The 17,645-nt window shown below is 44.3% G+C and overlaps 1 protein-coding gene across 1 annotated transcript in view; it reads left to right on the plus strand.

The window, feature by feature from the left end:
• The first annotated feature begins 372 nt into the window (after positions 1-372).
• Positions 373-17,645, plus strand: part of LOC121005725 (lipopolysaccharide-binding protein-like) — a 99,597-nt gene continuing 82,324 nt past the window's right edge. The window contains exons 1-6 of the mRNA XM_040438493.1: positions 373-471; positions 563-671; positions 754-882; positions 3,136-3,291; positions 3,561-3,624; positions 13,826-13,886. Coding sequence (XP_040294427.1) covers positions 441-471; positions 563-671; positions 754-882; positions 3,136-3,291; positions 3,561-3,624; positions 13,826-13,886 — 550 coding nt within the window. The 5' untranslated portion in view covers positions 373-440. The remainder of the gene's footprint in view (positions 472-562; positions 672-753; positions 883-3,135; positions 3,292-3,560; positions 3,625-13,825; positions 13,887-17,645) is intronic.

A 17,645-nucleotide genomic window follows, 5' to 3' on the forward strand; every position in this document is an offset into this window, starting at 1 on the left:
GGGAGAAAGGGGGTCGAGTGGTTAGCTCCATCCCCAGTGTCAGTCATATGATATCTGCTGGTGTAACAGTACATGACATGAGTAAAATATTACCATAGCATTATAAACCAATTTGCTAATACTCGATAGATAGATAGATAGATAATTACATTTTTAAATATACAAAAGGGACATACAAGTAAATTATTAAGCAGCCTGTCAGCTACCTAGAATGTCCACGTAAAGAATCAGTTAACCAACAGCAAGGGGTAGAACTGCAGTTCATATGCTGCTAAAGTGCCATAAGCTCCATCATATGGATGCATGAAACAAAAAGCGGTTAGGAAGAATTCCTCAACATATTTACATATAACTTTATTTTCAGAATGAGAATGAAACTAGTGTGGCTGGTCTGGTGGAGTGGTCTCTTTTTGTGTGGAAACTGTAGTCCTGGTGTTGTTATGCGGGTCACTCAGAAATGGTTGGACTACAGTAAGTAACCTCACACATACAGTAAAACAGTTGTCCTGTTTGTAGAAGTGATCCGTGACCATAGCTTAATATTGAAATACTGTGTACCTAGTTTTATCAGAAGGAAAAGAAGTTTTTCGACACATGCTTCAACATGACCATCTTCCAGATATTATTGGGTCTACACATGTGTTTGGCTACGTTGACTATGCAATTACAGGGTAAGGAATAACAAGATAAAGGACAGCTACTCACAATCTGAATTTTATTACAGTATCAAAATGTTATCCTTTTATCCCATAGAATAACTGTTGAAGAATTTGACACTTCCCATATTGAGGTTCTCCCAACACCGCCAACAGACGTTCATTTAAATGTTGAAGGTGCAATGGCCAAGGTGTTTGGCCAGTGGAGGGTGAAACACTGGTTAATGTAAGCATGGAAAACTATTTTTAAGGACTGTAGGTGCAGGGCTAATATTAATTAATCTTAAATCAAATGAAATCATTTTAAAATGAGTACTGTATATCTATCTTAGTGAGAACTTGCATTTCTCATGAAATCACCATAATGGAGCATCTTAGGCTGCTTTCACTTCTGCACAAGCTATTTCCATTCGTCTGCTCCGTTATAGGAGCAGAAGAATGAAAATAACGAAAGTGCCAGATAGAGCACATAACTGACATTGACTACAATGGGATCCTTTTGGTTTCCATTCGGGTAAACGTTTTTATAGCAGAGCAAATTTTTATTTACACTAACAAATCTGTGACGGAAGCCTCAAACAGAGCACCCTTATCTGTAGTATTTACTGTATGCTGTTCCTCCTGGAAATGTATGAATGGACAACTGGTTTTTACTATTGACCGTGTTATGAATATGATGAGTCCCAACACTACATTATATCTTCTATTGAACTGATCAGAGTGTCTACTAATCATACACCCAAAGTATGTGGCATACTATGCAAAATGTGCACCTCCTCTCTCTTAGTCAATAAGCAGAGATGATATGTCACCTCACATACATAAAACACCAAATATATGAAACCACACAAGTTCAAATTCATCTTTTATTTGATCATAATTAAAATCTCACAATAAAAAATATAAAAAAAACTTACAAAATGGGCAGTATGGGCTCACAATTCAGCCACAAACACCTTTTGGGAAAAGAGGTCAGTATAAAATCCACAAAGGCAAATGTAAATGCTACTGTGGATATGAGAGTATCACCACCATCACCCCAGTTTATTCTAGCCCCAAGTAGTCAATACAGCACTGATTGTTAAAAAAACATAACATATCAGAATTTAAGTATCTGCTGTTTCAGACTATCACCAGGCTAGCAGAACACATGTGCATTGTTAAAGGCCCCTTTCACACGGGCGAGTATTCCGCGCGGGTGCGATGTGAGAGGTGAACGCATTGCACCCGCACTGAATACCAACCCATTCATTTCTATGGGGCTGTTCACATGAGCGGTGATTTTCACGCATCACTTATGCGTTGCGTGAAAATCGCAGCATGCTCTATATTCTGCGTTTTTCACGCAACGCAGGCACCATAGAAGTGAATGGGGTTGCGTGAAAATCGCAAGCATCCACAAGCAAGTGCGGATGCGGTGCGATTTTCACGCATGGTTGCTAGGTGACAGTCTATTCACTGTATTATTTTCCCTTATAACATGGTTATAAGGGAAAATAATAGCATTCTGAATACAGAATGCAAAGTAAAACAGCGCTGGAGGGGTTAAAAAAAATAAAATAAAAAATTAACTCACCTTAATCCACTTGATCGCGATGTCGGCATCTCCTTCTGTCCCCTTTACTGACTAGGACCTGTGGTGAGCATTAATTATAGTTCAAGGACCTTTGATGACGTCACTCCGGTCATCACATGGTACGTCACATGATCTTTTACCACCCTTTTTGAGGAATCACCATGGTAAAAGATCATGTGATGTACCATGTGATGACCGGAATGACGTCACCACAGGTCCTGTTGCTGCACAGAGATCAGATGAAGACAGAAGGAGATGCCGGGCCGCGAACAAGTGGACTAAGGTGAGTTACATTTATTTTTATTTTTTTTAACCCCTCCAGCGATGTTTTACTATGCATTCTGTATTCAGAATGCTATTATTTTCCCTTATAACCATGTTATAAGGGAAAATAATACTATTTACAGAACACCGATCCCAAGCCCGAACTTCTGTGAAGAAGTTCGGGTTTGGGTACCAAACACGCACAATTTTTCTCACGCGAGTGCAAAACGCATTACATTGTTTTGCACTCGCGCTGAAAAATCGCGGGTGTTCCCGCAACGCACCCGCACATTTTACCGCAACGCCCGTGTGAAAGGGGCCAAAGGGTAAATGCTTGGGGGTAGGAAAGAATACAAATAAACATTATTGCAGTAAAGGTATGGAGGATACAGACCAGGTAACCCAGGAGATAACCAATATTGCGGACCCTTGGAGTTGGTGCTGGAATTAAATTCTGGGCCTTTGACTAGCAATTTGTACAATGTATGTGTGCCCACAAATTTAGCTTTAATATTACATCATACAGATTGATGGCAGGTTCTCTTTAAAATTTTGTGCATACACATTGTACAATAAGTCATTTTTCTTACGATCCTCACGTCTGAAAGTTTGTATTCTGTTTGTGTACTCTTATAACAGAAATGACAATGGCAATTTTTCTCTCCGGGTCTCTGGAGTAACATTAAAAGCTCAGTTTACTACTTTGAAAGACTCAGCAGCCCGTCCATCTGTGTCTCTTTCTTCCTGCAATTCTGAAGTGAAAAACGCAAAAGTGCACCTGTCTGGAGGAGCCAGGTAGAAAACCGATTATGTAGTATTTGAATTTGTCTTCTTAATCTCTCCTGTTCCAAGAAAATGTAAAACTCATATTTCCCATAAGCGGATTTACAAAGATGTATCTAGAAGTGCTCCTAAAAACACAATATGTCACCGGATTAAAATGCGTTAATAGAAAACCTGTTGAACAAGGATGAGCTGTCTGCATCCAAAATCTTTCTTAGTCAGTTTTATATAAATATCTGATTTAATGTTGATGTTATTTAACCTGCTCTTACGTCTTACAGTTGGTTGTACAATCTCTTTACTGGTTTTCTGGAAAGGCCCATCAGAGATAACCTGAATAACAAGGTAATATGCACACAATACCTTACAATTAATGGCTTATAGAGACTTTGCAAGATAAGAATAATGAATAAGAACTATTCTGTAAGCTTAGTATAAAAAAATAGAAGCATCTAGGGATATCATTAGACAACTTTGTGTCTTAACTTGGCATCAGGGAGCTATGCCCTGCTGGAACTTTACAGATACTTTTTGTTGTAAACAGAAAAACTTATTGTATTTATTTTCATTGTATTCTCATGCAGAGGTACAACACTCATGCTAGTTACTGCCACACTAGCATCATGGTTACAGTCACTTGTTGAGGTACTGTGCCTTGCAAAAGTATTCACCCCCCCTTGACTTTTTTCGTATTTTGTTACATTACAGTTACAGCCTTAAATTCAATGTTTTGTTAATCTGAATTTTATGTGATGGATCAGAACACAATAATCTAAGGCTACTTTCACACTTGCGCTTGATCGGATCCGTTCTGAACGGATCCGATCATATTAATGCAGACGGAGGCTCCGTTCAGTACGGATCCGTCTGCATTAATAACTTAGAAAAATTTCTAAGTGCGAAAGTAGCCTGAGCGGATCCGTTCAGACTTTCAATGTAAAGTCAATGGGGGACGGATCCGCTTGAAGATTGAGCCATATGGTGTCATCTTCAAGCAGATCCGTTCCCATTGACTTACATTGTAAGTCTGGACGGATCCGCACGCCTCCGCACGGCCAGGCGGACACCCGAACGCTGCAAGCAGCGTTCAGCTGTCCGCCTGGCCGTGCGGAGGCGAGCGGAGCGGAGGCTGAACGCCGCCAGACTGATGCAGTCTGAGCGGATCCGCATCCATTCAGACTGCATCAGGGCTGGACGGAAGCGTTCTGCTCCGCTCGTGAGCCCGTTCAAACGGAGCTCACGAGCGGACAGCAGAACGCTAGTGTGAAAGTAGCCTCAGTTGGTGAAGTGAAATGAGAAAAATATATAAATAAAACTATTGTTTAGAAATAGAAAACAGAAAATTGCCATGTGCGTATATATTCACCCCCTTTGTTAGGAAGCCCATAAAAAGCTCTGGTGCAACCAATTACCTTCAGAAGTCACAAAATTTGTGAAATGATGTCCGCCTGTGTGCAATCTAAGTGTCACATGATCTGTCATTACATATACACACCTTTTTTGAAAGGCCCTAAAGGCTGCAACACCTAAGCAAGAGGCATCACTAACTAAACACTGCCATTAAGACCAAGAAACCCTCCAAACAAGTAAGGGACAATGTTGTTGAGAAGTACAGGGTTAGGTTATAAAAAAATATCCAAATCTTTGATGATCCCCAGGAGCACCATCAAATCTATCATAACCAAATGGAAAGAACATGGCACAACAGCAAACCTGCCAAGAGACGGCCGCCCACCAAAACTCACGGACCGGGCAAGGAGGGCATTAATTAGAGAGGCAGCACAGAGACCTAAGGTAACCCTGGAGGAGCTGCAGAGTTCCACAGCAGACTGGAGTATCTGTACATAGGACGACAATAAGCCGTACACTCCATAGAGTTAGGCCTTAGGGCAGAGTGGCCAGAAGAAAGCCATTACTTTCAGCTAAAAACAAAAAGGCACGTTGTGAGTTTGCGAAAAGGCATGTGGGAGACTCCCAAAATGTATGGAGGAAGGTGCTCTGGTCTGATGAGACTAAAATTGAACTTTTCGGCCATCAAAGATAAAAAAGCTATGTCTGGCGCAAACCCAACACATCACATCACCCAAAGAACACCATCCCCACAGTAAAACATGGTGGTGGCAGCATCATGCTGTGGGGATGTTTTTCAGCAGCCGAGACTGGGAAACTGGTCAGAGTTGAGGCAAAGGATGGTGCTAAATACAGGGATATTCTTGAGCAAAACCTGTACCACTCTGTGAGTGATTTGAGGCTAGGACGGAAGTTCACCTTCCAGCAGGACAATGACCACAAACACACTGCTAAAGCAACACTTGAGTGGTTTAAGGGGAAACATGTAAATGTGTTGGAATGGCCTAGTCAGTGGTAAGATGTGGCAAGCTCATAGAGACTTATCCAAAGCGACTTGGTGCTGTGATTGCCGCAAAAGGTGGCTCTACAAAGTATTGACTTTAGTGGGGTGGATAGTTATGCACATTTAGTTTTTCTGTTATTTTGTCCTATTTGTTGTTTGCTTCACAATAAAAAAACAAAACAAACATCATTAAAGTTGTGGGCATGTTCTGTAAATTAAATGATGCAAATCCTCAAACAATCCATGTTAATTCCAGGTTGTGAGGCACTAAAATACAAAACATGACAAGGGGGTGAATACTTTTGCAAGGCACTATACAATAAGCTTGGTGGTTTCTGTCATATTTGGGGGCAATACTCTTAAATAGGAGATTAGTAGAATGTTTGCAGTAATTTAAACAGTTTCTTGCTTGGCCTTGGAGGACTATCTACCACATCACAAATCTCTCAAGGCTGAGGTTCTGCAGGGTCCAATTGAATACTGCCATTCATTTAAGGGAGCCCATACCCTTCAGCAGCATTCCTCACTCAGGTGTTATTTGCAAGGCGCCAGCCTCTTGTTTGTCAGTGCCCCAACTCTTACAAGGGTCTCTGTAGCCACTAGACTGCTACCTATCACACCAGACCAACTGACAGTTGCATTCACATGGTGTACCACTTGATTTAATTTGGAATAGCTAAACACAAATCAGCTTGAGAGTAACTTCCCTATTTATAGCCCTTTTGCTCTGGGTTTTAGGTGCTGCCATTCTCCAGTTGCAGGAAGAGGGTCATTACAGACACTGGTTGTATTACAGTGAGTCACTCATGTGGCTTCCTTACAACAGTCTGTCAAAATGACCAGTCTTCAAAGCTCTCTCAATCTCAAGTGACCATTCTGAGGGCTTCCAGCTCCACATGGTGTTATCTCTTACTCCAACCTTTCTAATGCTTTACTAACACTGTTGTCTCTCAGTCATCTCAGGGACCTTATCATACTATACATAAAAGCCCCCGGCGTCAATAACTGCTTGTCCTCAGCCCACTAGCCGGGCATTGTCAATTGGAATTCAGGTCTGCTCGCCACACAATATTAGAGTAGGTCTCTCTGATGCCATGTGCAGCGACCGGGCCACACGTGAGTGTAAGTGGCCCGATGGGTGCATTAGTCATACTCACGGTTTTCGGGAACTCCCTGGGCCAGCATAAAGTGACGGGAAGGGTGCACCGGTTCTTCCCTTAGGGGCTCATTACGGTTCTAGGGTTCTCCTGCATGATGGTTTTTGAGGTACCCTTGATGACGTTTTACAGTGCAGGGCAGGGTCCCTGTTGTCGTGATGCCAGTTTCACGGCTGGTGTCATGGTCTGCTGTAGTGGGCCATGACACTTTTGCCATGCATGCTTGTTGCCGGTGACAACATGTTTTGACACTTCATCTTTAAGTTTGGTTCTCTTCCCATTTCTGGTGTGTATGGGGTTAAGGTGTGAGCAAAGTGGAGCTGGGTGTGGCCTCATGGCTTTTATGTTCTGAGCTGTGAGCCTGTCTGTTTTCAGTTTGCGTTCAGTGTCTTGAGGAGCTGGTGCTATTCCATCTGCCCAGTCCTTGAGGGCCACCTTATGGGACATCTATGTCTCCAGAGATGTCTTCCTTATGTCTCCTCCATTTTCTCTACCTTACCTGTTGTTATGTTTGGTGTGGGTATATGTTTTGGGGTTGTTGTACGTCTAGTTGTTGTTCCGTGTCTGGTCAGTGTTTGGTGTATTCTGTCCGGCATGGATGCTAGATGTTCCCCTGCTTGTCTGTACCTCCGGAAGGGGGTCCCTGGGGTTCCCCGGAGGGGGAACCAAATGTCAGTGCGCAGCTCTGCCGGGGGCCACCATGCATCCTGGGGGTCCAGGCAGTTACTGGTGTGCTTGATTCTTGTATGAGTTGTTTGTGCTGTGTCTTGTTAGGTGTTAGGGTTCCAGTACTGTTTCATGGGGTCCAGCCATCGTTGTTGCTGCGGCAGGTAAGTGCTTTTTGTACTTGGCTCTTACCTGCCGATCCAGTAGCTGTGCACTGTCTACCATTCCCAGTTGCTAGGTCTGTGTGAGACTCCGATTCATCCGTGTCATGGATGAACCGGTCGTCTCCTTGCCCAGACCTTACTACCAGAGATCATCAAGGCTAGTGAGACCTCCTACCATCTGGGTTCGCTCATGCGGTTAGGAGGTCAGGGATAGGATGAGGGTGGCGATAGGAGGTAACCTGCTCCCTTATCCTGGCTTCCATGCCTAGTGGCTTTCTTAATATCTGACATTGTATGGTGGGGGGGGGGGGGTTCCCCCACTGCCCACCGTGGCAGCCAGCACCTTGAGGTGCAAATGTAGGATAGAAAAAATGAGTCCAAGCTAACAGCAAATGATTCTTTACCAGAGCTTCAGGTGCAGACAAATTAGGACAGGTCTTAGGCTACTTTCACACTAGCGTTTTAGTTTTCCAGTATTGAGATTCGTCATAGGGTCTCAATACCAGAAAAAAAGCTTCAGTTTTGTCCCCATTCATTGTCAATGGGGAGAAAACTGAACTGAACAGAACGGAATGCTGCAAGATGCATTCTGTTCCGTTTAGTTGCGTTCCCATACCGGAGAGCAAACCGCAACATGTAGTTTGCTTTCCGTCCTGGGATGCGGAGTAAGATGGATCCGGCATGACCCCCAATGCAAGTCAATGGGGACAGATCCAATTTCTCTGCCACAATCTGCCACAATAGAAAATGGATCTGTCCTCCATTGACTTTCAATGGAGTTCATGACGGATCCGTCTTGGCAATGTTAAAAATAATACAACCGGATCCATTCATAACGGATGCAGATGGTTGCATTATCAGTAATGGAAGATTTTTTCTGAACCCTGCCGGATCCAGCAAAAACGCTAGTGTAAAAGTAGCCTTACTTGTTATGGACCAGCTGATGTTACACAGAAATGTAGTCTCATCAGATGGTACAGTTCTCATAGCTGCACAGATAACCATAGGCCAAACCGGTGTCTCTTTAGCTGTTTTAAGCTATCTTCCTTATCCTGCACTTTACTAACTGATTTGTACACACAAGCAGGGGTGCACCACCAATTAGGAGAGGTGAGGTAATTATCTGAGGCAGCGCCAGGTAGGGGCAAGTGGGGGACAGCAGAAGGGCCATGGGCAATGAGCGCTTCCATTGTGGAAGAGCTCATCTCTGCATATTCTACTGAATCGCTGTTCTCAGGATAGCGATACAGTTGAATGCGGTGGTGGGGCACAGGAGTGATGTCTCCCTACCCCACTGTTCCCTCTAATCGGCTTTAGTCCTAGTTCCTGTAGCCTATCAGAGGCCGGGGTCACCACATTGCTGACAGCAGAATGGAGGTTAGTATTTGAGTTTATTATTTTTATTTGGCAGCATGCAGTTGGGCCACAGAGGGGGGAATTCATTATTTTGTAACTAGGATAAACACTATGGGGACATTGGGGTCTCTAAAAAGGAGCATTTTTGTACTGGCACACATTCTAAGGGGGGCACTATGGGGACATTCATTCGACTGGGGGCACTAAAAGGGGGTATTTTTAACTATATTTTTGTACTGGCACACATTGTAAGGGATAATTTTTTTACTGACAAACATTATAAGGGGTAATTTTTTTTGTACTGGTACACATTATAGGGGTGATAATTACTACTGGGTGCTCAATGGGGGCATTATTACTTCTGGGGCAAAATAAAGGACATTATTACTAGACATGAGTGAATTTCCACTTATGAAATTCATTCACACTTTGTTTGGTGGTAAAAGGTGAATTGCATTATGGAATCCGTTACCATGGACCATAACGCAATTCTATGACGGAATGCATAACGGAATGCCTTTAGAGGCATTCCGTTATTCATTCCGTCATAATAGAAGTCTATGGGCTGCAAAATGGATCTGTCCCATTTCCGTTATGCAGGAGAGAACTCCCCTGCATAAAGGAGACGGGACGGATCTGTTATGCAGCACATAGACTTCTATTATGACGGAATGAATAACGGAATGCCTCTAAAGGCATTCCGTTATGCATTCCATCATAGAATTGCGTTATGGTCCATGGTAACGGAATCCATAATGCAATTCACCTTTTACCACCAAACAAAGTGTGAACGAATTTCAAAATATGAAATTCTCTCATCTCTAATTATTATTATTGGTGGGACTTTTGGGAGGACTTTTACAGTGGGGGGCATCCTGGCACAGTATCAACTTTGTACAATTATTTTAGGAGGACACTATGTTTGTGACACTACAGTATAAGTGTCAGGGACACTATTTACTGGACACAGTAGTATAGTTTTCTGTTTCTGTAGTATAGTTTTGGGGAGCAGGATGGGGTGTTCAGAAGCCTAGGAGGAGGATGGAAGAGTAGGAAACTAACATGTCTGTCAAACTCTGCAGAGACAAGAGACCGATGAAAGAAATCATCATGGCGGCCTGGTCTGAATGGAGAAGATAAGGAAAGAGTATGTCTATGTCAGAGGAGAAGTCATTAGATGTAAGATGTATGTGGCGCTGTATTACCCTGTATGTTTTGTAGCTTGCGTTCTTTTCTTCCGGCATAGAGTTCCGTCGTCGGGGCTCTATGCCGGAATAATCCTGATCAGGATTATCCTAATGCATTCTGAATGGAGAGAAATCCGTTCAGGATGCATCAGGATGTCTTCAGTTCCGGAACGGAACGTTTTTTGGCCGGAGAAAATACCGCAGCATGCTGCGCTTTTTGCTCCGGCCAAAAATCCGGAACACTTGCCGCAAGGCCGGATCCGGAATTAATGCCCATTGAAAGGCATTGATCCGGATCCGGCCTTAAGCTAAACGTCGTTTCGGCGCATTGCCGGAGCCGACATTTAGCTTTTTCAGAGTGGTTACCATGGCTGCCGGGACGCTAAAGTCCTGGCAGCCATGGTAAAGTGTAGCGGGGAGCGGGGGAGCAGTATACTTACCGTCCGTGCGGCTCCCCAGGCGCTCCAGAGTGACGTCAGGGCGCCCCAAGCGCATGGATCATGTGATCACATGGATCACGTCATCCATGCGCATGGGGCGCTCTGACGTCATTCTGGAGCGCCCCGGGAGCCGCACAGACTGTAAGTATACCGCTCCCCCGCTCCCCACTACTACGGCAGCCAGGACTTTAATAGCGTCCTGGCTGCCATAGTAACACTGAACGCATTTGGAAGACGGTTCCGTCTTCAAATGCTTTCAGTACACTTGCGTTTTTCCGGATCCGGAGTGTAATTCCGGCAAGTGGAGTACACGCCGGATCCGGACAACGCAAGTGTGAAAGAGGCCTAAGGCTGGAGGGAAAGGGTTAGGTTAAGAATTTAGCATGGGGTGGGGGAGGGGGCGCAGTTTCAGTTTTTGCCTCCTGCAGCAGAAAGACTAGGTGCACCCCTGCACAAAAGCATCCAGGCACAGGGTGTATACTTTACTTCTGGCAACCAACAGGGAAACTCCTCTGCTCCATTCTTTGAATAGGTTGCTGTACTTACAGTACACTTTTAGAGGATCCATTTTGGGATGTGGAGATTCTCACAGTGGGCCAAACTGTAATTTGGTATGCTCAGGCACCAGAGGCAACTCCTGAACATGGATGCCATAGAGTCCATAAGTCCTTTTAAACAAGTTACCTCAACCAGACTCGCACTATACCTCCCTGTTACATCTGGCCTGCTTCTGGCAGTTGTTCCTTTCTCCTTCAGACCTCCCTCTGGCTGGGTCCAGGGTTTGCTAGGGTGTTAGCTTCACATCTTTGAGCTTGCTCTAACACTGCACATTCTCCCTCCGACTGGATTGGCTTAGACTCAGACTGCTTCAAACTACACTAAACTTACTGAACTGCTCACTGACTCTGCACTATGCTGACTCACTCCTCTCCTTATATAGAGGGTGACACCAGCCCCATCTAGTGGTGGCTGTGGGTTATGGCCTATAATTATCAGGAGCTTACAGAAATACACAGTGAATGGTGACACATGACAAGGTGACAATATTATTTTGCACTTTGCAGTATACGTGACTTCTAGGAGCAGGAAGCTGCATGTTTGTCTAATTGCGCAATTACTGGCACCAAGTTATACCGGAGTCTGCTGACTGGGGACTATTAGCTTTGATTTTCACAGATGTCTCTTCTTGTCACTCAACACACACTTAGTATGGGTATGGGTTCTCCAAAAGTATAATAAGTACTTACACGCCCCAGAACTAAAGTCCTGTACATTGCACATAATAAAGTTCACAAAACAGTCTTGTTCTTAACAGCTCACTAGTCTAATGGCTGCTGTGCTCTTGCAACATGCCTTCCACCTCTTCAGTTGCATGTCACAGGTGCTACACAGAAGTTTACTTCTTGGGCTCCACCAATATCTAATTTTTTAGCAGTCTCCACTGGGGCTTTCCTTTTGTCAGGTCATTTCTTTGGGAAACTCTCCACACCTCCAGCTTAGTTGCTGTGTCCTTTCCAGGCACTGCTTGCCAACACACACACTAACTTCCTACTTAAAGGGGTTATGCAGGTGACCAGGAGCGATGCCGGTGCTGGGGAGCGGGCTAAGTATAACCTATATGAGGGGTCCAGGCATTAGGGGGGTTATTTATAGGGGTTGGGTAACCGCTTTAAAGAGTTTTATATGGACTCTGGTGCTACAGCGCCATCTGGTGGCAACCACTTCAAGCAAAATGGCAATACCAAGGATTGTTTACAAACATAATCAACAGAGAACACAAATTTAATTTGCTATCAGAACTGGGCCATATTTCGTAAAAATTAAAATCTAAATTTTTTCAACTTAAGACAATTATCAATTTTACTAGGGTCAATGTGTATATTTCCAGGATGCCTTGTTGTTATCCTATTATTATGAACAGTCATAGGTTTTAATTGTGATATTTAAAGGGAACCTGTCACCGGGATTTGGGGTATAGAGCTGAGGACATGGGTTGCAATACCCAGTCCCCATAGCTCTGTGTGTTTTTATTGTGTAAAAAAAAAGATTTGATACATATGCAAATTACCTGAGATGAGTCCTGTATGTGAGATGAGTCAGGGACAGGACTCATCTCAGGTTAATTTGCATGTGTATCTAATAGTTTTTTTTACACAATAAAAGCACACAGAGCTATGGGGACTGGGTATTGCGGATGTGCTAGCGGCCATCTAGTAACCCATGTCCTCAGCTCTATACACAAAATCCCGGTGACAGGTTCCCTTTAAAGGGAGTCTGTCACCTCCATATGGCCATATACAGTGCTTACATGGCTCTGTAGCACACCTATACAGGATTGTAACGGTACCTTTGTCTTTGTCTTTAGATTTGCACCAGCAGAAAAAACAAAGTTTAATTCATATGCAAATGAGCACTCGCAAGTGGCCAGGGGCGACGTTCAGTGTGTAGGTGCCCAGGCTGCTCTGCCTTCTTTTCACTTTACTCCTCCCCAGTCTCTGCCTTTGCCCGCCCTCCAAGTCCAGACCTATCGATGAGGCAAGAGAATTGGAGGGCGGGCAAAGGCAGAGGCTGGGGAGGAGTAAAGTGAAAAGAAGGCAGGGCAGCCTCTGCCTTTGCCCGCCCTCCTATTATTGTCGGCATTACGGACAAGGATAGTACTGTTCTATTAGGGGCCAGCTGTTCCGTTCCGCAAAATACGGAATCCACACGAATGTCATCCGTATTTTTTGCGGATCTGTTTTTTGCGGACCGCAAATTACATACGGTCGTGTGCAAGAGGCCTTATATTGGTGGCCTATTCTGAGGATAGGCCATGAATATTCGGAACCTTAAAAATCCCTTGAATATTACAATTAAAACCTATGAATTTTCGCAATGAAATAACAAGCCTAGACATATGTATCGCACAGTAGGGCTTGCCTGCTTTGTTATTCCATTGTCATAGGTTTAATTGTGATATTAAAGGTTATGTTTCAGTGGGAATCCCTCCCTGACTCTTGGTGATATATTGTGGTAAAACGAAATATTCATTGTAAGGCCTGTTCCACACTGCCCTTATGAGTTCAGGCAGGCTGTTCCGGCAGTTCAGTGGGGGCTGTGGGTATTCTGGTAACAGCTCCCACAGCCTGTTCTCTGCCAGAACAGCGTGCCGGAACTAATAATGGCAGTGTGAAACGGGTGGTCTGTGCTTAATACTAACTATGCTTGTTGGTACGTTTCTCAGCTCTGTCCAAGAGTGAATGAAGCAATTAGAATTCTTCAGAAGGAGTTGGCCACATTTCAAGGTTAGTTTTAAAGACCCTTTTTCTCTTATAGATGCTATTAACCCTATGACTTGTTAATTTAATCAGCTACATTTTTATATGTGATACCACTAAAATATGCCTATATTAGGTGTATTTCTGGTGCAGACTGCGGCGCAAAGGTTATTTGCACTAAAATCTGAGACTTTCCCCTGCTCACTACAAGTCTAAAAAAGTGGACGTGTCATGGGCAGGGAAGGGGATGGGCCGGCATTCATCATTTTCTACGCCTGTTTTAGGTGTAGAAAATGGTCTAAATGTAAGACAGCGTGGAAGCTGGCTTACATCTAGGCCCCTTTCACACGGGCGAGATTTCCGCGCGGGTGCAATGCGTGAGGTGAACGCATTGCACCCGCACTGAATCCGGACCCATTTATTTCTATGGGGCTGTGCAGATGAGCGGTGATTTTCACGCATCACTTGTGCGTTGCGTGAAAATCGCAGCATGCTCTATATTGTGCGTTTTCCACGCAACGCAGGCCCTATAGAAGTGAATGGGGCTGTGTGAAAATCGCAAGCATCCGCAAGCAAGTGCGGATGCGGTGCGATTTTCACACACGGTTGCTAGGAGACGATCGGGATGGAGACCCGATCATTATTATTTTCCCTTATAACATGGTTATAAGGGAAAATAATAGCATTCTTAATTCAGAATGCGTAGTACAATAGGACTGGAGCGATTAAAAAATAATTTAACTCACCTTAATCCACTTTTTCGTGCAGCCCGGCTTCTCTTCTGTCTTCATCTTTGCTGTGCACAGGAAAAGGACCTGTGGTGACGTCACTACGCTCATCACATGGTCAGTCACATGATCCATCACCATGGTAAAAGATCATGTGATGGACCATGTGATGAGTGCAGTGACATCATCAAAGGTCCTATTCCTCAAAGAAGAAGACAGAAGAGAAGCCGGGCTGCGCGAACAAGTGGATTAAGGTGAGTTAAATTATAATATTTTTTTTTTTAACCCCTCCAGCCCTATTGTACTATGCATTCTGTATTAAGAATGCTATTATTTTCTCTTATAACCATGTTATAAGGGAAAATAATACAATCTACACAACACCTAACCCAAACCCGGACTTCTGTGAACACTGCCCCCATACAGTAATTTCCCCCACACTGCCCCCATATAGTAATTTCCCCCACACTGCCCTCATAAAGTAATTTGCCCCACACTGTCCCCATATAGTAGTTTCCCTCACATTGCCCCATACAGTAGTTTCCCTCACACTGCCCCCACACAGTAATTGCCCCCACACAGTAATTGCCCCCACACTGTAATTTCCCCCACACAGTAATTTCCCCCCCACTTCCCCCACACAGTAATTTCCCCCACACAGTAATTTTCCCCACACTGCCCCCACACAGTAATAGACCCCACAGTGCCCCCATACAGTAGTGTCCCTCACACTGCCCCCAGACAGTAATTGCCCTCACACAGTAATTTCCCCCACACTGCCACCCACTACCCCGTATATTAATTTGCCCCACATAGTAGTTTACCCCAAATTGCCCTATATAGTAATTTGCCCTAACATAGTAATCCCTCCCATAATTATTGCCCCCACATAGTAATCCCTCCCATAATAATTGGCCCCCACACAGTATCCCACCATAATATTTTTCCCCCACATGTCCTCCTGTGTCCCCCAAAGTTGGCACATAAAATAAATAAATAAATAAAAGTTAAATACTCACCTATGTCCAGGCACTTGCTCGCAGAGGAAGGCGCGCACAGGCCTCAGGCCTACTAGGCGTGAATCCTATTGTGGTGATCGGCGGTGGGGAAGGCAGGGAACTATGCGCTCCCGTGCCCCACCGCAGTATGTGGGCGTCAGCGCTCCAGCAATGACCACTTCCATCTGTATTGATGGCAGCGCTCATTGCTTCTGGACCTGTCACCCCCGTGAGAGCCAGCACCCGGGGCAGACAGTTCACCCCCCCCCCCCCCCCCCCGGCACGCAGCTGATGTCATCCACGGCTTTTCAGGGCAATTAGAGCACTTTTGATTCTTGTCAGATTTTTTACCAGTTTGTCCAAAATGAATCCAAACTGAATTTCAAGAAATTTGCTCATCACTACCCACTAATAATTGTATTGTATTCAGTATTCACAAGGCTCTTTACTGTCTCTCTTTGGCCCAATAGTGTATTCTCACAGTGGCTTGTTGAACAGGCCACTCAGCAGGCTTCTGGACAGCCTGTCTCTCACTATCAACTCAGGTCTGACATACAGCCCACACCAACTCAGTAAAATCTGTCTTTCCCCAGCTCACTGGCAGTACCTCATGGAGCCTACACTTGGGTTTTGATACCCAGCACCGCTGGCTTCTCAGGCCTCTTAGTCACTGGTTTCAGCACACCAGCTTGTCTCATGGAGGCAATGCTTAGGCCTTGTTAGACAACACTGCTTAAGCTCTCTGTCTTTTGCCTGTGTCTCCAAAACATCAGCTACTCTGACAGCAGCTGTGTACAGCCTGTCTGCTCATCTCACTTGCAGCAGATCCTTTCAGCACCAAATGTTTTCACTCCACAATCTCTTCTTTTAGAACCAATTTTTCCTTATTATCAATTCTCCTACTCACTCTTCTCAGTGTACTGAACCATTGCTTGGCACCACAATACTTGCCAGCATATTAGGGTCAGGTTCAGCACAGCTTCCAATTCCCCAATTACCATGTACAACAACTGCCCTTAGATCAACGCTCTTATTATGCAATTCATCCTGGAAAGTACATGTAATGAGCTCCTGGTGAGCTGTTGCTCCCTGGGGATTGGAAATATAGTTTGAAGAATCAGGCCTGAAGTAAATGTATAACAGTAGTATTGGGACTTGGTGGTGGTTGTCTGAGCCATTGACCCTCACTCTGCAGCAGTGTCTGTAAAGCTGTATTTTGCTGATCCCTCTGCTGTCTGATCACTCTGCTGTCTTGTCTCTCAAGTGTTTTTCTTGAGGCTGGGTTACGTTGTCTTCACAGGATAAGAATACCTGGTTCCTGAGTTTCCCTCACAGGGGAATAAGATATGGTACTGGGGAGTGGGAACTCTGACATGTGCTTCTTCACTCCCCCCACTATCCGAACTCGTCTCTTCTCCTTTCTGTGTCTCATTAGACTGAAATTCCCCCTGGCAGGTAGTAGGACCAACCCACTCGCCAAACATTGCCAATCATTACCTCTCCTGCTGGAATAAATGGCATAGCATCACATTACATAACATTAAACAGTTACAGATACCCCTAAGTCCAGGGTACTGCATACAGACCATATGATTTCTTTTGTGAATGTTTTCCACTACAGTAGGATTTCTTGACCATTATGTGCTAGACATTGCATTTTATCCCCAGGTTACCTTTCCCACACATCTTAATTTAGACATTCAATTTTGAGGTGGGTCACAGTTTTTGTCGAGGGTGGGGTAGCATGTCACAATGTGTAACCATTCCATAGCCTTCTAATTTCTTAAACAAGCAGGAACATGTTATCTGGCGTAACTGAAATCACGCCGAGAACATCATGGGGAGAAAACCTTTAGTACAGATCCTATTCTGGAATGCATTGTATTTGATGACTCACTGTGCAGAAGACAATACTCATGAGTTTAAGTGTTACTTTTGACTGACTATATGGAGATAGAAATTATTTCCCACCCATAGAACAGGTGAGTTTTGTTTATCTTGAAATATCAATACAGCAATGCTTCTGCTGTATTAGATAAATGTGGGAACCTTTAGCTACA

The sequence above is a fragment of the Bufo bufo genome, chromosome 6 (assembly GCF_905171765.1).
Source record: "Bufo bufo chromosome 6, aBufBuf1.1, whole genome shotgun sequence".
Lineage (NCBI taxonomy): Eukaryota > Metazoa > Chordata > Amphibia > Anura > Bufonidae > Bufo > Bufo bufo.